Source organism: Colobus angolensis, unplaced genomic scaffold (assembly GCF_000951035.1).
Source record: "Colobus angolensis palliatus isolate OR3802 unplaced genomic scaffold, Cang.pa_1.0 Scaffold6, whole genome shotgun sequence".
Taxonomy (NCBI): Eukaryota; Metazoa; Chordata; class Mammalia; order Primates; family Cercopithecidae; genus Colobus; species Colobus angolensis.
The window spans coordinates 7,130,166-7,151,673 of record NW_012119598.1 but is presented as its reverse complement, the minus strand read 5'-3'; the positions used below and the strand labels follow the sequence as shown (position 1 = coordinate 7,151,673).

Genomic DNA, 21,508 nt, shown 5'->3' with positions numbered 1-21,508 from the left:
ACCTCAGATGCTGGTTTTAAAGTTCGCCAGGCATTTATGACCTGCTATTCTAGGTGGTTTAATGATGTATAAATAGTGATTAATAGCAACTATTGTTTTTTAAACTATGGAGTTTTTTCTCTTTTAATCTCTAGGATGGCATTTTTATGAATGATAGTGTCAACTCACCCACCTTACTCCAGCCCCTTAGCAGAGCAAGAGGGCCAGCAGGGACACTGGAAGGACAGGGGCATTGGATGGTGAAGGGGCTATGGAGCCCACCTTGCAGTTGGTGCATCCCAGGAGAGAAGACAGGGCCACAGAAATGACTCTGGAAGTAGGATAGGCAACATGCTCATTTATGGAGAGCATCGTAAAAGACAACTTAAGAACACAGTGCCTGATACACATTAAATGTTCAGGAGTTATTCCTTGCATTAATGAATGAATGCAGTAATGAATGCCATGGTGTGCTGAGGTCAAGTATAATCACGCTTTGAGGAATGAAGGTGAAATGAATGTTTGGATAAGCGAGAGTGTGATGTCCCCATTCGTGAGGCTGCATCAGCTTCCCGGCCCTCATGGTCCAAGGGTGGAGGCCTGGCCAGGAGAAGCAATGGCACATTTTCCCAGCGCTCTAATTTTAGCCAGGCTGTCCTCCTCCTGAATTTCTTGGAACTGCTTATGCTGCAGCAGCATCCGGCACTGTATCTGGAGGAAATGACTTTTTAACTACAGCACTGTGGTAAGATTCTTTGAACAAACCACAATGAACAATGGTGGCCAGCTTCCTTTGTTCTTGGTGACTGTGAGGAAGCACTCCTAAGAAGTTGAAAAGCAGGTGAGTCTGGTGTGAGGCGACCAATTAGAGAAAAAGGATGGACCCACAAGACTGCTTAGGGACTGCCAAGAGGCTCCTTAGAAACAGATGCATTCGGGGACTTCATTACGTCTGTGGATTCTGGGGATGTCTGGTCCTGGGACTAAAATTAGCAGCTGCACTTTTTGGGGGGCTTCTCTGTAGAGCCTTTCTCTGTCATCGGCTGCTTCTCCCACAGCGGGGTTCAGTCAGAGGAGCTTGGAGGTCCCATGAGATGAAGCTGGCTCTGAGTTTTGCTACAGGCCGCGGTCAGGAGCACATGATAGTAGCATTGGCACAGGCCACGGTGGACCGTTTTTCAGTATACAGTTCCAGCAAAACCTGGTATTCTCCCTGCACGGGGCACAGGTCAAGTATTAGACATGTACCCACAGTACAATTAATCATTTAACAAATATTGACAGAGAAACTTCTATGTGCTGGGTGATGTTCCGGACATTGTGGATAACCTTAGAACAAGACAAGCCAACCCCTGCGCTGCGGAGCTTCCAGCATCTCTGGGAGAGACAGACCAGCCTTATGATACGTGACTACGTATGGTATGTCAGGTGTTCACGTCGTGGAGAAGACTCATGAAGGAAGGGAGTGGATGGAAGCACTGGGTGGGTCAAGGCGAGTGCTGGTCTGCAATTTTCAGCAGGCTGGTGAAAGGAGACCCTGCTGAGATGACGACGTTTAGGTAAAGACCTGAAGCAAGAAGGCGCGGTTCTGCTATGAGCTGGGCCCCCACCTTAGAGGGGCAGAAGGAGGCGAGTGGGGCTGCAGGGAGAGCGGGGGATGGTGGGGGTGAAGTTAGGGTGACAAAGGAGGCCAGACTCTTAGGACCTCAAAGGCTGTGGTGGGGAAATCAGCTTCCACTCTGAAAGGAACTGGGGGCAGGAGAGGGTGGCCTGCCCCAGCGCCTGTGTCAGTAGGATCCCTCTGGCTGCTTCACGGAAAAGCCCAGGTGGGAGGTGATTCCAGGAATCCAGGTGAGAGATGACGATGACCTGGATTAGAGGTGGAGGTGGGGGAAGGGTTTGGGTGCTAGAGAAACTTTGAAAGAACAGCCGATAGGATCCGCTGAGGACATGCAAGTGGGCGGGAGAGAAAGAGGTGGGTTAAAGGTGACGCCAGGGCTCCTGGCCTGAGCAACTGGAGGGAGAAAGGGTTGTGTGCTGAGACAGAGAAGACCCCGGGAGCACAGTTCACCAGCACAAAACCAAAATGCCCCGGCACAGAAAGAATGACTGCCTTTGGGGGTCCTTGCTGGCAGCAACGCTGTGAGGCGGTCTCCCTTCCTTTGCAGTCAGCTTGGCAGAAGCCGCCTGGCAGCCAGGTCCTGTGAAGACTGTGGAAGAGCCATGCCGGTTTTGTTTGCTGCCAGTGCCCCAGCCCTGCACCCCAGCAGCCACAGAGCGGTGACGTGTTTGTAGACACTAATCTGGAGAGGAAAATGCTCTGGGGTGGTGGGAGGGTCACAAGCAGAGCAGAGGGACTGTGGCAGAGGAGGCCAGGAGACTGCTGGCACATCTTTGAACTGCCTGTCACCCAAAGGGGGAAGGAGTTTAATCTGTACAAACAAGAGGGAAGGAGTAGGTGAGACCACTGGAGAGAAACTGCATGAGAGGTGGCTTTTGTTAGAAGTGAACAACTTTCTAGCAATGAGCGGAGCTTCCAAAGAGAGTGGAGTCCCCAGCCCTGAAATGTATTCAAGAGAGCCAGGCTGTGCTCTGGATGGTGCCTGGGGTGTGATTCCATGATTCTAGAAGATCCCATGAGTCATACTCTTCCAATATTGAGCAGCTGTAATTTTAGAAACAGTGTTAGGAATATAACCAAAGCAGTCCAAATGTTAGAGAATTAATTATGAGTAAAGACCAGCTCAAATTTATATCTCATTGTGTTTCATCCTTCTCCTCCTCCTCATGTACTTTTCTTTAAAATCTCTATGTGCATTTAGGTACACACCTACAAATGTATTGAACACCACATGAATTTTTCATTACTATGTTATGAGCCTAAGAGGAGCTGTTGTATTTGAAGGAAGGGGTTCTAGATTATGAATTACAGATATCACAGACTCTGGTATAAGAGATAAGAGTATTTAGGCAAGTGTGCGAGGCTGGAGGCAGGTGGAGGTGTGTGCTGGGAGGCCAGGAGGCCAGGGTAGGGAAGGACTGAGTGCAGCTTTTCTGCTGTTGAGGAGGGCACAAGTTTGCAAGTTAGGAATTTGTAGGTGCACCTTTGGCGATACACAGGTCAGGCTGTGCCTATGAGTTGTTGTCCACATGCTTCGGGAGCCTAAAGGATCCCCTAAATTCTCATTCAGAAAACAGGAGGCATAGACAGAGGACACCAGGGAAGGCTTCAATCTGTGCCAAGGGGTTGGATGAGTTCAGAGGGAAATAATACCAAGGCCCTGGAGACTGAGTGCTAAGTGGGAGCATTTTTGGCCACATGGGAACTGCCATTAGCCCAGAGCCCATCCTGGAGGATTTGGTTGGAGGAGGTGATATGGGGTAGGTCTTTTACAACCAAAAGGCTTTGAACTGTGTCTGTTCCATATTAAGAAAGCAAAGTCTCTGTGCATTGCGGGCCGTCCACGGCTGACCTGCAACCAGTGTAGGGAGCCCATTTTGGGATTAAGGCCTCCTGCTCTCTCTGCTGTACACGCGATGCTCTCATACTGGGTAATATCTGCTTAAGTACCATCAGCAGTTGAAGAACTTAGGTTCTGCACTTCCTTCCTGTACTGTAAGGTGATTCAAATAAAGCTTTTTTTTACATATCTGGTCAACCTTTTTTTTTTTTTTTTTGAGATGGAGTCTTGTTCTGTTGCCCAGGCTGGAGTGCAGTGGTGTAATCTCGGCTCACTGCAACCTCCACCTCCTGGGTTCAAGCGATTCTCATGCCTCAGCCTCCCGAGTAGCTGGGATTACAGGCATGCACCACCATGACTGGTTAATTTTTGTATTTTTAGTACAGATGGGGTTTCACCATGTTGGCCAGGCTGGTCTTGAACTCCTAACCTCAAATGATCCGTCCGCCTCGGCCTCTGAAAGTGCTAGGGTTACAGGCATGAGGCACTGTGCCTGGCCCCTCAACCTACTTTCAAAGGGGTTTTCTGACTTTAAGAAGTTCTTTTCCGCTCTATCTTATAACAGTTGAGTAACTGGGTTAAAAATAAGCCAACAATGCAAAAGTGAAAGTCAATTGTTAGTGAATTTTAAGTCAGCCTCTAGTCGGGAGGAGGGTCAGAAGGACAACGGGGAAAGAAAAACAATTCAAATAGCAAAGATTTAAAGAAAAATGGAACTCTCTGGGAGAGTTTAGGTATCTCATACTAGAAGTGAAGAGAGGTGTAGTTTTTCTTTCTTGCAAAACTTTTGTATTTTAATGAAAGGCCTGAGGAGAAAACTCTAGAGATTTCCAGAGGGAGAAGCCTGGAGACTTCCCAGCTGCAAGAGCAATGCTAGTGGAAATCCGAGATGGTAGCAAGATGGCACTCTGACATAGGAACGCAGAGGCTGGGAAAGAAAGAAAACAAACCTGGAGGTGAAACTAAGTTAGAGATTCTTTATGGAGAAAGAGACCTACCTTTTTCTTCAGCCATATACAGGTTTTGGAGAACTGAAAGGATGAGGTTGTAAACAAAACTATTTACAGTGGTTACATTTTTGCAACTGCACCCCCATGCTTATTGCAGCACTATTCACTACAGCAAAGACATGGAATCAACCTAAGTGTCCATGTATGGATGAATGGATAAAGAAGATGTGATATATATACACAGTAGAATACTATATGGCCATAAAAAGAATAAAATCTTATCATTTGTGGCAACATGGATGGAACTGGGGGTCATTATCATAAGTGAAATAAGCCAGGAACAAATACAAGTATTGTTTATTCTCAATTATCTGTGGGAGCTAAAAAACATGATCATGTGGAGATAGAGAGTGGAAAGATAGATACCAGAGTGGAGAGGGAGGGGAGGAGAGGGAGAGGATAAAGAGAAGTGGATTGAAGGGTACAAACACACAGTTAATAGAAGACATAAATTCAGTGTTTGATAGCAGAGTAGGGTGACTATAGTTAACAAAAACGTATTCAGTGATGGACATCCTAAATAGCCTGACTTGATCACTACATATTATATACACATAATCAAATCTCACAGGTATTAAATACATCAGCATGCATTTTTAAAAGATCACATTTTTGTGATCCTTTCCATATTATTCCATAAGATTCTCTGAGGGCCTGTAATGCCAGCACTTTGGGAGGCTGAGGCAGGTGGATCACGAGGTCAGGACTTCAGACCAGCCTGGCCAATATGGTGAAACTCTGTTTCTACTAAGAATCCAAAAATTAGCTGGGCGTGGTGGTGCGTGCCTATAGTCCCAGCTACTCGGGAGGCTGAGGTGGAAGAGTAGCTTGAATCCGGGAGGCGGAGATTGCAGTGAGCTGAGATCATGCCCCTGTACTCCACCCTGGGAGACAGAACGAGACTCCGTCTCAAAAAAAAAAAAAAAAAAAAAAAAAAAAAAAAAAAAAAATTATCTGAGGAGTAGCATATTGAACATTTATTGCTTATAGCAGAGTGATGTAAATTGAGCCATTTAATAATGTCACATTATCTTGAACAGAAAGGGATTAGTGGAAAATTCTACTCTGAGCTGTGAGCTTTGCCAGCAAATGCTAAGGATATGGGCATTTTATTGACTTAGTGGCAGCTCATGAGTAACAGTGAAAGGACAGTAACCAGGGGACCTTCACGCCTCCGTGGCTTGTGCATCTTCCTTTCTCTGAACTGCCAGCCTCCTAGCACGGTCCCAGCACATGCGTGGTGCCACCCACACAGCCCAGCAGCACTGCCATATGGAACCCCACAGATGCCACAATCCTGCTGGACAAGACGCCGGCATCCCTCTCAGTGGGAGGTTTGTACTCGGAGGATTCCCTAAGGTTCACCGACATGTAAAATATTAAATGCCAAAATGCCAAAGTCAGCGTGTCAAGAAATTTCAAGTGCCCACGGTGAAGCAGCAGTTTTATGAAGAAAGGGTTTTTGCAGGGATGGCCTATGGATAAGTTTTAAATTGTTTAACTCCTCCTCTTCTTTCTTGGTTTCTCCTCCTTTCCCTCCCCCTTTTTCTAGACTTCTTCAAGAAACAAACTATTTAATACAAAAATTAAGTAATATCTTACCTGAGGAATAGCAAATTCAGGATTATTGACAGGCCCAGCATAGTAAATCTGCTCTAAAAAAATATATAAAGCATACATGATGTTATGCAGTCGCTTAAAAAAATGATTCATTCATATGTTCTGTGGTCACACAGAAGTGTGACAATTGTTGGCACCAAAATAAGAGCAGCTATTGCTAGAAATGTTTTCATTCTCTGATCTACACCTGATCTACGTTCATTCACTTATTCATTCATGCCACAAATATTGGTCGGGCACCTTCCATGTGGCAGGCCCTGGGGATCCTGGGATGGAAAAAAGAAGTCTCTGTCCACGCAGTGCTTATATTCTCCTATGGTGTGGCTATGTCCCCACTCAAATCTCATCTTGAGTTGTAGTTTCCATAATTCCTGTGTGTCATGGGAGGGACCCAGTGGGAGGTAATTGAATCATGGGAGTGGGTTTTCCCGTGTCGTTCTTGTGATAGTGAATAAGTCTCATGAGATCTGATGGTTTTTTAAAGGGCAGTTCCCCTGCACAGGTCCTCTTGCCTGCCGTCATAGAAGATGTGCCTTTGCTCCTCCTTTGCCTTCCACCATGATTGTGAGGCCTTCCCAGCCCTCTGGAACTGTGAGTCCATTAAACCTCTTTTTCTTTATAAATTACCCAGTCTTGGGTGTTTCTTCATAACAGTATGAAAATGAACTAATGCATATTCTACTGACGAGAATGATGATACAGAAATAACTAAACAAGACAATATCCAAATTGTAACAAGTGCTGGAAAGAGACACCAAGTAATATGAGAGAGGCAGGAGGGTGTGGTGGGGAAGGGGCCAGGCCAGATCCAGGTTGCACAGGGTTAAGTCCCAGGATTAGTTGACTATGGACAGTTGTTATGTCTTTGGGCTCAGTTTCCTTGTTTGTTTTTTTTTTTTTCAAGATGGGTAAAGTAATGACAATAAGAGTACCTGCTTCCTAGGGTGGTAGGGAATTAAAAGAGGTAATCAATAAAAAGCACTAATAACAACACCTGGGAAGCGCTCCATGAATACTCGCTAATGCCAATGAACTGGGAGGCACCATGTTCCACGGGGTGGCAGGTCATGGAGGCATCTATAAGGAGGTAGTATTTGAGCCAAGCCCTGAAGGAGCAGAATGGGCCAAGCATTTAAAGAGTTGGGGGAAGATCATCTCAGAATAACAAAGTAAGGACAGAGGCCTTGATGTGGAAAAGAGTTTAGGAAATTGGAAGGACAGAGGGAGATAAGTCTGCTGAAGCACAGTGAACAAGAGGAACTGTGTTGAGAAGAACTTGGAAAGATTAAGGGGTGACATATATCAGGACCTGCAGGAAATGGTAGGGAGTTCAGATTTCATTCCAGAGGCCATGGAAAATGTGTTAAAAGTCATGTCAAAATAGCTAATTTATGTTTTGCAGAGATATTCTGCTGTGTAAAGAATGCAAAGAAGAGGCCAAGTGTGAAGGCTCTTCTGTGGCCAAGGTAAATGATGGATTGGTGAAGGGTGGTGGAGGTGGAGGTAGAGAACATGAATGAGGTAATATTTGTGTTGGCTGATAGCACCCACCGATGAGTGGGTATAGAGAGTGGGGACCAGGAAAGTTTTGGTTTGAGCATCTGGATAGATGGGGGTGCCATTTATTGAGATTAGAGAAGCCTGGTGAGGCAGTGTGTGTGTGTGTGTGTGTGTGTGTGAGGATTGAAGAGCTCTAATTCTGGGAGATGGTTAATAAGGATCCTTGGAAGCAGTTGGCTATACAAATCTGGAATTTTAGGGAAAAGGTAGGAATGGAGCTATGAATATCAGAGTTATTAACATGTGGTGATTAAGCCATGGGACAGGATGAGATGCCCCCCTCACCACAAAGAGATAGAATTAATCAACAGAGGAGAGGACAGGACCTCCTGAGGCCCTCCAACAATCAGAGGTTGGGTTGAGGAGAAGCCAGCCAAGGAAACTAAGAAGAGATGGTCACTGGAGTGAGAGGGTAGCCAGAGAGTGAAGGAGCAAGGAAGCCAGGAGATGAATGTTTTTCAAACAGGAGGGTATTGCCAGCCATGCGGAATGCTGCTGCTGAGAGTTTGAGTAAGATGAGAACAGAATTGTGCAGTGGATTTGGCAACATGGAGGTCATTTGGTGACCTTGACAAGACCACTGGAGAGGTGAGTACAGATGCCTGAATGGGGTGGACTGAAGAGACATAAGGAGGTGAGGAAGTAAGAGTTTTGTTATGAGAGGAAGCAAAAGCAAAAAAAGAAAAAAAAAAAGGATAAATGAAGAAGGAGAGTGTGGTATTAAAAGTGGTTTGTTTCTTTGTTCAAGATAGGAGATACTGTACCATATTTGTTGTTTCAAGGAAATAATCTTGTAGAAAGAGAGATTGAAGCTGCTGAAGAGGGAATAACTGAAGACATGAAGGGTTTAAGAAGGTGGAAAGGAACGCTATTAACACTCCCTCCTGCATTTGAGAGAAGCATGAAAATTACTCCCACAATTGTAGGAGCGAAAACAGAGCAGAATGAGTTCAGGTGTAGATATGTTTGTAGATGGGCCAGTAAACCAATAGTGGGGCTCTTGTCTGATCACTTTGGTTTTTGCAGTGAAGTCCACAGACTTGTAGGGGGCACTAGATGGCGAAGGCCTGTGCTGTGTTGAGCAGCAAAAGGAGGAATATAATATTCATGGACATTGGGGAATAAATTTACTTGAGAAATATAGTAAGATTTCTAGGCAGTGTTGAGTGCTTTTTTTGAGGGTTGTGGCCATAAATTTAAAGATACTCCAGTCAGCCCAGATGTATATTTTCTTAGAGACATTCAGTAGCTCGGTTGGAGTTTCACTGGATGAGAATGAAAAGGAGAGAAAGTCAAGGCTGTTGGGTTAGATGCAAGGAAAAGATTATAATAATAGACCGTAGAATCTAAGGTGGGTAAGGAAGAAAGTGAAGGCAGGAGGGAGTTGTTAATGGTAATAGTGGGGGAGTGAATTGAATGGAGTTTCTATTATTGCAGTCAAGGTGCTAGAATTGGTGAGCTGGCAGTATATGAGGAAGCCACATGGCAGAGGGCTTGACATTTAGATTTCAGAAATGGTGCATTTTTACAAGCTCTAAGATATCCAGGGTTGACATGAGACATGGTGGTTGAGGTGTAAAGATGGAAATGGTTGTTGGAAGTAAGGGGGTGGAAAACCTGAGACATTATGGTGCTTGGTGGGCTATCCACATCAGTATTGAAGTCAGCAAGAAGGATGACTCCTTGCCCAGCCCCTCAGTGATTACTGCCTCCCCTGTGATTCCCCAGCACTGCAAACAAGCATCGTGGCTAAGAGCACATGTCCAGCGGTCAGACTATCTGGGCTTGAATCTGAGTTCTTTTTTCATTAATTGATCAAGTTACTTAACCTGTCTGAGCAGTACACGTAGGCACTGTAACTAATATGTGGTTACATATAGAGGGTTCAGAGGGACAGCCTGCCTGGGATTCATTTGTCATGCTGGTGCTTTGCCCAGCCTGAGGACGCACCCCTTGCATTGCAGTCTATGCTAATCGTGCCCCTAACAGATATGCACTGCAGTGGTTCAGCTACTGGAACATGATTTCTTTTTTGGAAGTTATCTTTTTCCCAGTAGATACTCTAGTCTAACCCAAGCCAAGACAATCAGAGCAGAGAGACAAAGAGACCCCTTCTCAATCTGTTCTGGCAAGAGAAGCGTTCACTGTAACTCGCCAGTCTCTAGAGCTGCCTACTTTCTGCCTGGTGTCCCAGCTTTCTTGCTAATTCTGTGACTCCTAAATGTCCTTTCAAGAAATTCCCTTTGCTTTTGTTGGCTGGATTGGGTGTCTTCTGTTTGCAACTCAAGGATGTGGCTGCTACAGGCATGAACAAGCCAAGAGCACTCCTGCTGGCTGTCAGGGTTTGGACACAGTGTGGCTCAGGAGCAGAGTCCAAGAACAAGGACTGGTGTGCCATCCCTGTCTGATCTGGCTGGGTTCCCTTGGGCATGTTTCATACCTGCTTTATGCTTCTACAAATTGCTGTATGGTGGCACAGTACAAATGACTTGACCTAGGAAGCAGACAGACTTGGGTTTGAGACCCAGCTCTCCGACTCACTAGCTAAGTGATGTTGGGCAATTTGCTCAGCCATCCTGTAACTCAGTTTTTGCACTTGCAAAATAGAAATAGCAATGCCTCCCCATAGGGCATTGAGAGGACTAGAGAACTTGTGTGTCAAGTTGCTGAGCAGAATGTGGTCCCAAGGAAGGGTAGAAATGGCAGTTAATTATTAACTGTATTATTATTCACCCAGGTGTGAAAAGGAGTAACAGAATGGACGTTAATTTGGTGGAAGCTGAAATACGCAATGAGACTAGGTTTTCTAGCTTCTTGCTTGAGCCAGTGCATGTAACTGCTAAGTTCTGTCTGTGCCTTTTTTTCAAACTTTTGTTTTAAAAAATGGATGAGTATGACTCTTTGAAGAACAACATTCTAATGATACCTAAAATTTTGTTGTGCTCATTTAATGCCCCCAGGTTTGCTCATTTGTGTTCTTCACCATTAAGAGGTCCCTCACTTGGCTGAGAGGTTTTCATTAAATTGGTCTCTTACAGTTTACAGTTTCAGTTGGAGCTTTGTGGGGGGGCTCATGAAGTTCTTGAGACAACTGCAAGTAACTCATGAAATTGTCTTTTTTTTTAACCTGATAAAACAATACCTAAAATTAAATTTTCACTCCGTCCTTTCTCAGATCTTCTCCAATTCTGAGATTCCTTTAATTAACATTCTCACACTCCAGGACTATAAAAAGAGCCCCAGTATATTTGCACCCATTTCTTCCGTTTCTTTCATGTGCAATCTTTATCAGTTTTTAATGTACAGTGGATTAAAGAAACTCACCTCCCTGGTTCTGAATACTTGAAGTCATTTCTGAGTATCAGCTTTTTTTTTTTTTTTTGACCCAGATCTTTGGGTGATTGTCATTGAGTGTCTTTTTTTTTTTTTTTTTTTTTTTTGAAACAGGGTCTGGCTCTGTCACCCAGGTTGTGCAATCTTGGTTCATTGCAACCTCCACCTTCCATGTTCAAGTGATCCTCCCATTCTCCCACCTCAGCCTCCTGAGTAGCTGAGACTACAGGTGCAAGCCACCACACCCGCCTAGTTTTTTGTAGAGATGGGGTTTCGTCATGTTGTCCAGGCTGGTCTCCAACTCCTGAGCTCAAGTGATTCACCCACCTTGGCCTCCCAAAGTGCTAGGATTATAGGCATGAGCCACTGCACCTGGCTGGTCCTGTGTCTTGGTCTGCCTCTTTTTGTTCTCAATAACCAGCGCAGACGCAGCCTGCTGACTGCATGAACTCTTTTAGGTGACCCTCTCCCCATTTCCTAACCCTTTCTAGGATCTTGCTGGAATTCCTGCCAATTTCCCAAATTTATTATAAAATGTCATTAATACTTAAGCATTTTCAGGGCACTTAACAGTATAAAAATACTCAAGAGTTATAATTATGATGACTAGGCCAATTAGCATATCAAGAACAAATATTTTTGTTTAAAAAATCATTCATTCATTTACCTAGCATTTTGTGTTCCTTTCCCACCTCCTGGGCCCAGTAGGGCAGGGTAGAGGGGAGGCAGTGTCCTTTTTTGCTCCAGTTATATTGAGAAATGATTGACAAATAAAAATTATATATATTTAAGTTGTATAATGTGGTTAACATATCCTCACATAGTCACCTTTCGTGTGTATGTGTGTGTGTGCATGTGTGTGTGCCTGCATGTGTGTGCATGCGTGCATTTGTGCGTGAATGTATGTGCATTTTTGTATGTGTGCATGCTTATGTGTGTACATGTGTGCTTGTGTGTGTAGTGAGAACACTTGAGAGCTACTCTGCTAGTAATGTACAATACATGGTGATCAACAGTAGTCACTGTGCTATACGTTAGGTCTCTAGAACTTACTCATCTTCTAACTGCAAGTTTGCACCCTTTGACCACCATCTCCTCTTTTCCCATACTCCTTAGACTCTGCCAACCACTCATCTACTCGGTTACTGTGAGTCTGACTTTTATTTTTGGATTCCACATGTAAGTAAGATCATGCAATATTTGTCTGCCTTATTTCATTTAGCATAATGTCCTCCAGGTATGTCCACGTTGTTGCAAATGGCAGAATTTCTTTCTTTTTTAAGGCTGAATCATATTCCATTGTGTGTATAGACCACATTTTCTTTATCCATTCATCTGTCGCTGTTGTTTTCACATCTTGGCTACTGCGAATAATTCTGGGGGAAATTCCCACTGTTGGTGGGAATGTAAATTCGTACAGCCACTGTGGAAAACAGTGTGGAGATTCCTCAAAAAATTAAAAATAGAACTCCCATATGATTCAGCAGTCCCACTTCTGGGTATATATATATATCCAAAGGAGATGAAATCAGTATCTGGAAGGGATACCTGCACACAGGGAGGCAGTGTCAACCTGGGAGGATGCAGCCCTCCCTCTCCCCTCCAGATGAGGGCAAGAGCAAGGTGGGAGGGAGCTCAGAGTCTGTGATGGCATCTGGCGTGTGGAGGACCAAGCTGAGGAGCTAGAGGATGAAGAGGAAGGTGGGGAGGATGTTCCAGACCAACCAAGAGCATTGTCTCTGGAGGAGCGGGGAGGGAGTGCATGGCTTTATTCTAGTGAGCTCTTTATTCCTCTCCCTGCCTCTGGGTATTTCCCAAGAGACCCAAATCTGGAAGATGGAGAAGGCCCAGGCACTGATCCTCATCATGTTCCCTCTGATCTGTAGCTTTGCTTTCTTTAGTCTCTCTGATCCTTGAGGATGTAGTTCTTACTGTTCCCTTAAGACTTGGAGTTGGTAGGTTAGGGCTCTCATTTAAGGTAATAATAAACTTGCCTGGGGTAGGGACAGATAAGAGTGTCCACTGCCTTCAGGGTGAATGTCACTGTAGCTAGATCCCAGTAGGCCCTAAAGGCTGGAGGTTTCTTCAGGTTTCCATGGATTCCGGGCATTGTGGGTAGGTAAGCTCCAGGCTAGGCCAGGCCTAATTGTAACTTCTTATTATTATTTTTCAGTGTATCCTAATTTGGCAGCTCCTCAAGCTCCTGGGCCATTCAACTCTTATCCTCTGAGCCTCTGAGTCCTTTGTGTCTCTCCTGGAGGGGTCCTTCCGGGACTCTCAGTGCTGCAGGCTTGGCTGCTCCATTTCAGAGGGGGTTCTGCTGGTCCTCCACATGCAGTTGCACAGAACGTGCCTGGCTCAGGGTTGAATGGGATCAGAAATCCAGCTGTGCCCTATTGGGTCAGGGCCTGCAGCCCAGGACTGGGCTGGGTCCCACCAGCATATGCTTTTAGTGGTCTGGGCTGGGTCCCACCAGCATATGCTTTTAGTGGTCTGGGCCACATCCTCTCAGCCCCTGGTGGAATCCCGGCTGCTGGAGCGGGCATCAGCAGGGCCTCTGACACTACTCTGTGTCAAGGGGCTGCCCCTCTGCATGCTTTCCTGCTTCAGAGAAGCCTATGCAGGGCAATTGGGAAGTGCAGAGATGTGAACTCCTGAAGCCTCCTGACCCTGAGAAAGACAATTCTGAGGCACTCGCTGCAGTTCCCCAGGGGTTGCTGAGAGATGGAGCCCTAGTTCCCTGTGCTGGTAATCGGCTCCCTGATGCATCTCTTACTGGCTTTCCCCATCACCCTTGCTTCCTGGCATCATGGCCCAGTGTAGTACCCACCCCCAAGTCCTTGAACCTGGCTTTACTTGGGGGTACCCCAAACTAAGAACATTTCCTGGAAGAAGGTTCCCCTTTTTCTAATGTATACCAAGGCCATGGATGAGCTAGTGGTAGCCCTAGCCACCTGGCTGCTGATACATTTGCACCTGTTTCTTGTGATGGAACCACCTAGTTCAGAAATGATACCCGAATGCCCTGGAACCTGTTCCTTGACTTTCATGCCAAAGACCAGGAAGGAGAATTTTCATGCCCTGGATTATCTCCTTGAATTCTGTGAATCTCACACTCTGGGAGAAGACAGGAGCTGAGTGACAGGGACAGGAGATGAAGACCTCAGCTGTGCTCCAAGGGGAGGAACAGAGCATGCGAGGAAGCCTGTGAGTTTTAGTAAAGAGGGACTGGAGGAAGGAGGAGAGGGGCACAGTCAATCTCTGTCTTTGTTTTCTTCATTCAGTTGGATAGAGAGTTACTGTTCCTGATTAGTGCACAAGTGTCCAATAGTGCACAAGTGGAATAACCTATAATAAATCAAGTTAACTCTAATAAAGTGGATTTGAAAACTTTGGGACTCTTTGGCAAGTCAAGTGACCTTTTACTGGAGGATTATTTCTGTTGCTCCATAATTAGAACTTGCTCAACTTGATTTATAAATGTTTCTTGGGGATGTCCAGCGTTTGGTCTCACCCCACTGGCTGTGTGAAGGGTCAGCATGTTCTGGGAATCGTTGCTGTCATGTTTTCGGAGTCACAACTGTACTTTAGAATTTATAACTGTATAATTTGAGTTTGGATGACTTTTTCTATACATGAGTTATCTTAGTTTTGCTTCCAGCTAACTCTGCTTTGATATCTTTCCGCATCCATTCAACGAGGCATGTGAGATTTTATTTTATGGCCTTTCACTACCTAGAGAAAGTTAATGTTATTTACAACTTGAAAATATTCACTGTGTACTTATAATGAGTCATTTACAAAATTAGAATTTTTCCTGGGTTTCTTCACTCATGGTCCTCTCCTTAGGCCTCTGCAGTGATTCAGAGATGTGCTCATTATCTCTACCTTCCATTTCTTTTCTGTTTTCTTTTTTTTTTTTTTTTTTGAGAGAAGTCTCACTCTGTTGTCCAGGGCTGGAGTGCAATGGTGTGATCATAGCTCACCACAGCCGTAAATTCCTGGGCTCAAGTGATCCTCCTGCCTCAGCCTCCCAAGTAGCTGAGACTACACCACCACGCCCAGCTAATTTTTAAATTTCTTTTAGAGACGAGTGTCTTCCTATGTTGCCCAGGCTGATCTCAAACTCCCAGCTTCAAGAGATCCTCCCTGCCTCAGCCTCTGTAGCTGCTGGAATTATAGGGATAGCCACTGCACATGGCTATCCCTGCCCCTTCCTGCCTTTTTAAAATTTTTTTTTTCCAGAGATGGGGTTTCTTTCTCTGTGTTGCCCAGGCTGATCTAGAGTTCCTGAGCTCAAGCAATCTGTGCCCCTCGGCTTCCCAAAGTGCTGGGATTACAGGTGTGAGCCACCATACTTATTCCTAGTAGAAGCTGGTTTTCCCTCCATGACAAACATGATGAAGGACTCCTTGCCATCTTACCATCTTTCTCTGCCAAGAATGGGCATAATACATGAGCCGTCACTGACTGCTAGCCAAATCATTTCTCCTGTGGTTAGAGGGCATGCAGGTGGTGGCTTTACGGGGGAAAGGTGACAATAATGGCCCGATAAAGCAAGACCTTGGGAGTAATGATACAATCTCCTAATAGAAAGGCTCATCTCTTGCCTCAGCCTCAGATTTGTGAGCAAGTGCATTTGAGAACTGTGAAGTTCTCAGAGTTGTTGGACTTCTATGAAAGCATTTTAATGGAAAACCTATGGAGTTTGAGTTTTTGCCATATTAGACACAGTTTTGGGCCTTTTCACATGGAACACAGAGGTCAGCAAGGCACGCTGGTTTTCCAGATGGGGGTTGTGCAGGCTAGTAATGATCCCCCAAAGAGGTCCAAGTCATAATCCCCAGAAACTGTGAATATGTTACCTTATATGGCAACAGGAACTCTGCAGATGTGACTAAATTAAGGATTTTGAGATGGGGAGATTATCCTGTGTGGCCCAATGGGGCCCAGTTGTAATTACAGAGGTCCCTATAAGAGCGAGGTAGGAAGTCAGAAGAAGGAGAAAGCCAGGTGGAGATGGAAGCAGAGAGTAGAGTGATGTCACTAAAGGCCGAGGAATGCAGCAGCCTCTAGAAACTGAAAAAGGCAAGAAAGCCGGCTCTCCCTGGGCCTCCAGAACAAACACAACTCTATGATACTTTGAAGCTAGCTTTCTGATATCCAGACTGTAAGAGAATAAATTGATGGTGTTGTCAATGGCAACGTTTATGGTGATTTGTTACAGCAGCTACAGGAAGTTCATACAGCGGTCTTGGATTAAGAAAGGAGGGACAAGGTGATGAGCCTGAGAAGGGACAGAGGTGATGGTTTGTTTGTATTTGTGCTCTCCACAAAGGGCCCTTCAGAACTGTGACACAGATGTAACCCAGGATTTGAGCAGAAGAGAAAGTACTTGGGTTTAGGGGTAGGCCAGAGAGTAGAATTTCTAACATGAACTCACAGATGAGCTCGGGATGGACTGTTAAAAACACTTCAGAGCAGTATAGATACTACCAGGTCAGATCTGTGCAATAGAACATTCCACAAAGATGGGAATGTTCTGTGTCTACACTAGATCTACACTACAGTAGCCACCAGGCATGTGTAGCTATTAGGAGCTTGAAATATGTCCGGTAGGACTGGTGCACTGAATTTTTAATTTAACTTAAATGTAAATTCTTTAAATAGCCACATATGACTTGTGGCTGTCATATTGGACAGTGCAATTCCAGATCAGCACTGGCTAAGAGAAATATAATGTGAACCATATATACAACATACAATTTTCTAGTAACTACACACAAAAAAGGAAAAAGAAATAAATGAAATTAATTTAGTAATATATTTTGTTTAACCCACTTATTAAAAATGTTACCATTTCAGCATGGAACCAATATAAAGAGTCCTAATGAGATATTTACATATTTTTTTCATACTTTGTACCAAGTCTTCAAAATCCGGTATGTATTCTGTACATTTCACTTTGGACTGGCTATGCTCCTAGTACTTAATGGCTGCAGGGGCCAGTAGCTACTGTCTGGATGGTGCCGACTATTTAGTCATTGATAAGGAAGTGGGGTCTAGCCAGGGAAATGACTTGCTTTCAGCAGCATTCCTTCTGCAAGGCCTGTTTTTCTGCTGTCCAGGTTCCCCCTCTGAGAGATACATAACTTCCAGCAGCAAAGCAAAAAGAATTTAAGTATTTTTGTCCCACCTACCAACCAGTTCCTCAATTTTGTGGATAAATACTTTATACAACATTCAAAATACAACTTATAAATTGGTGGGCTGATTAGATTCCTAGAAATGGAAATGAAGTAGATGATGATGGAAGCAAAGAAAAGAAATTGACTTGATCCTCCGAAACCTGGGCAACCCTGGGAGAGAGTAATGCTACTGGAAAGCTAAGAAAACAGACATCACAGAGGGCTGCGTTTCTCACACTGGGGTGGGGGTCCGGGCTCATGCACATCAGGGCTCTTGGGATGTCTAGTTTCTTAAAATGCAAATACCAGCGGCTCTGGGATTCGATTGTGTGATATGGGGGAGCCGTGATTTGGCCTTCTTAATTAGCTTCCTAAACGATTATTACATCAAAGTATGTCACTGAGCTGGATTTATGAAATTCCATAACGGTCAAGGATTTGTAAAGAAGCTTGTTTTAGAAAATTAAAAGTGTTTCTTGTCCTAGGTCATCCTTAGTCATAGTATGCTGGGCTCAAGGAACATAAAGAATTGACTGATGTCAAAGTACAGTTGCAGTACGGTGGGCTCATTTACAAACGTGCTTGAGTTTGAGGATGGGGAGAAAGCACCCAGGGCTCTAGAATTCCTTAAAAACCAATATGCTTCCTTTCATTTCATTTAGCAAGAAAAGGTGCTCTTTTGCTTAGTCATTACTGGTGCCCTCTGTAGAGTGGCTACTGCTTTTAGTTCTGTTTTTTTTTCTTTGCAGTTTGAGGGTAGGAGTTCTGCTAATACAATAAGTAAACCATTGTTTTTGGTGATTCTGCATGAATTTGCTGCAGCAGCAGCTGTCTGGTAATCACAAGCAGGAAATCTACCATTGAAGTCTGGAGACAAGGAATAATACATGAAAAGAAGAAAGGAATGAAGGGGAGATGACGGTGCTTCAAATTTCCAATTCCATGAGAGATGCAAATGACGCTCTCTCCCCACAGGGACAAGAGGGCCAGGGAAACTTCCCCTTGTTCAACCATCAGAAAATATGCAGGCTTGGACCAAAGGCATCTTCTTGCTACCTGTAAGGAAAAAGGCCTTAAACTTCTAAGCCTTAATGACTCCACTGCCTCTTCATGCGCCTTGTTAAAATGCAGACTTCCAATCTGAGATGGATGATGACTTGAGGGGCTCAGAGCCCTTGCTAGAGAAATCTGTCATCAGCTGCACAAAGCTGCTGCCATTATTGAATGCTTGCTGTGTGCAGAACACCATTCTATGGGCTTTATGTGTATTATCCCATGTTATCCTTATGACTGTCCCATGAGGTCACTTGTATTTTCTCTATTGTACAGATGAGGAAACTGAGGCTCAGAGAGATTAAGTTACTTGTTTGAGGTCACATAAATGGTAAGTGGCAGTGAAGATTTAGCTCTGTGTAGGTCTGGCTTCAAATCTTGTGCGTAACCACCAGGCTAGTGGTTCTCAAAGTGTGGTCCCTGGGCCAGCATCATCAGCCTCACCTGGGGACTTGTAAGAAATGCAGATTCTCAGACTCCTCGCCTGGTGTGTGGAACTGGACGCCCTGGGGCTAGGTCTAGCAACTGTGGTTGAAGTTGGGCTCCGGGTGATGCTGGTGCCTGCTCAAGGTTGAGAACCACTGGACTGGGCGAAGGTCCCTGCTCTCCAGCAGCAGCGCTGCAGTCTGATGAGTCAGGGGACAGGAAATGCTTCCAGAATAATATTGGTTTTGGTAACATGCTGCCTGCAGCTGCAAAATGACAGTGGGGATAATAATGGCAGGAGAAATAGTGCAATTTTTCAGGTCACAGAAAGTCAGCACTCCCTCCACGGGTCTATAGATCCATCCAGGAGAAGAGGAGCCAAGACACATGAGTTCCCATCTCAGCCACTTTGTCACTGGGGATGCTGGCAGTGGTTGAAGGACAGGACCAGAAGCTAGGGCTGGGGGAGGTTGGGAAGAAAGTGTGGGGATGGAAAGCCTGCAGCTTCTGAAGGAGCAGGAAGTCTAAAATGGCCCAGAAATCAAAGGTAAGCAAACAAGTGTAACATAGGTGATACCCTAGAAAACATGTACAATAGACTATAGTCCCCCTTATCTGCAGTTTAACTTTCTGCAGTTTCAGTTACCTGTGGTCAGTTGTGGCCTGAAAATATTAAGGTATTTTGAGAGAGAGAGAGAAAGAGAGAGAGAGAGAAAGAGAGAAAGAGGGACCACACTCACATATTTTTTATTACAGTAAATTGTTATAATTGTTTGTTTTATTAGTTGTTATTGTTAATTTCTAACTATGGCTAATTTATAAATTGAATTTTATCATAGGTATATGTATGTATGGGAAAAAATAGTAAATATAGGATTTGGTATTATTCATGGCTTGGGGGTCTTGCACTTGGGGGTCTTGCACTTATTCATGCACTGGGGGTCTTGGAACATGTCCCTATCAGGTAAGAGGGGACTACTGCATTTTAAAATTTAGGCTTCTGTTAAGCCACTTATTCCCCTTCTGTTATAGCCTAAATCAATGCCTGAATTCCTGGAGCTTGCATTTGGTAATGTATGTGTAGTGAACATGAAACAGCTGAATCATGAAACCCATGGTAGTGGGGCCATGGCTGGGGGCATGCTTTACAGAGGTTGTCAGCTCATCAGCATAGATTAATTTCTTCAAAGTAGCACCTGCTGGGAAGGTGGTTTAGCCCTGTCTTCTACTCCAGCAGTGCAGGGGGTAAGGCATTTTGCAGAAAGCATTTGTGGATTTTTTCCAAATCTAAGCAGTAAACAGATTGCATTCCCAGCACTCCCCACAAATTCCCTTCATTTCCCAGATCTGTGGAAAGGAGCACATTGAAACAGAAATAGAGGAGGCCATAGACCTCTAACTGATGGAATCTGACTACTGATCTAGATATTATTGTTAAGACAGAATTTTGAATTGATACAGACAGTGAGATTGAGAAGGCTCTGCAATGAATGATGCTGGGAGGATCACCAGGTCCAAGTGTTCAGCATGAACCAGGACCAGAAGAGAAACATTTAATTAGGGAAGGTAATGAAAAGGAAGGGAGGATGGGTAGCCATGAGCACCCACTCTGGCTACACCTTTGACTTACTTGTATATGTAAAATCAGTGAGTATTATAATAGAATCTCTTAGTTCTGTCAGAAAAATATCTGCCTTATGAGCAATATTATGCCAGACTTTAAATACAGTTCTCAGGGGATCTACTCTGTTTTATATTGAAATTCATCTAATTATAACGTGTTTCTCACTTTGGTCAAACAGTAGGAAAGCTCAGATTTACACAAAAGATAAACCAAGAACCAGTTATTTTCTCAACTAGAGGATTCTTCAGATTGCAAAAGATGTCATCATATTATTTCTTTTAATTGCAAGCTTTAAATATTAATGCGTTTAAAATCAAGTTTAAACCTGATTATTTTCTCTAGCTTGCATATTGCACACAGGGAGGTACGTTTATCTGTTGAATGTGTTTCATAATGGATTTTGCTCATACTGACAAGTGGCCTGTGCAGGCATGGATGCACCATGAATCAGCAGTTCTTATGGTCACCATTGTCTTCTGCACCTCTCTGGGATCCTGACATGAATAAGGCATCATTAAGTCCTCTCAGCTTTTCATTGGTTGGACTACATCAATCACAGCTTTCAAGGTCTCAAAGAAGATTCCTTGACCTACAGATACTCTAATTTATAATCATACACACCCAGTGTATACACACATGCACACACACACACAATTTGTGTATCTAACTCGCCTAAGCCTTTATTTTAATTTCAGCTGATTTTGGCAGTAGGTTGTGTACAACTGATATCTGCAAGTCAATCTGTGAATCAATACACAAATTATTTTTGAAAGAGTATTACTCACTTGGTGCTATGGAACCAAGGCCACTTTGCCTGGGTTGACCTACCCTGGTCAGAACTCACAGAGGTTTGGCTAGAACCAGGTTTGACAGTTGACACGTCTCTTATTATCAAGTGTGAAAATCGTGTGTTCCCTGGACACATTGGGGCGAACAACACACACTGGGGTGTGTTGGAGGGTGGGGGATGGGAGGAGGGAGAGCATCAGGAAAAAAAGCTAATAGACGCTGGGCTTAATACCTAGGCGTTATCATGGGATGATCCGTGCAGTTATTCACTACGGCACATGTTTAACCACGTAACAAACCTGCACATCCTGCACATGTACCCCTGAACTTAAAATAGAAGTTGGAAATAATATAAAACAACTTTCACAAAGAAAGAAAATCATGTGTTCATTCTATTTACTTTATGGTTTTAATCCGAGTCTTTACCCAAATCTCCAGGTTCACTTCCAGTTGAGATCCTCACGT

General features: G+C 44.3%; 1 protein-coding gene across 1 annotated transcript in view; it reads right to left on the bottom strand.

The window, feature by feature from the left end:
• Window positions 1-755: 755 nt before the first annotated feature.
• LY86 (lymphocyte antigen 86) overlaps window positions 756-21,508 on the bottom strand; it is a 63,336-nt gene continuing 42,583 nt past the window's right edge. Inside the window, exons 5-6 of the mRNA XM_011962647.1 lie at window positions 6,053-6,105; window positions 756-1,192 (exon numbers count right to left, since the gene is read on the bottom strand). Coding sequence (XP_011818037.1) covers window positions 1,109-1,192; window positions 6,053-6,105 — 137 coding nt within the window. The 3' untranslated portion in view covers window positions 756-1,108. The remainder of the gene's footprint in view (window positions 1,193-6,052; window positions 6,106-21,508) is intronic.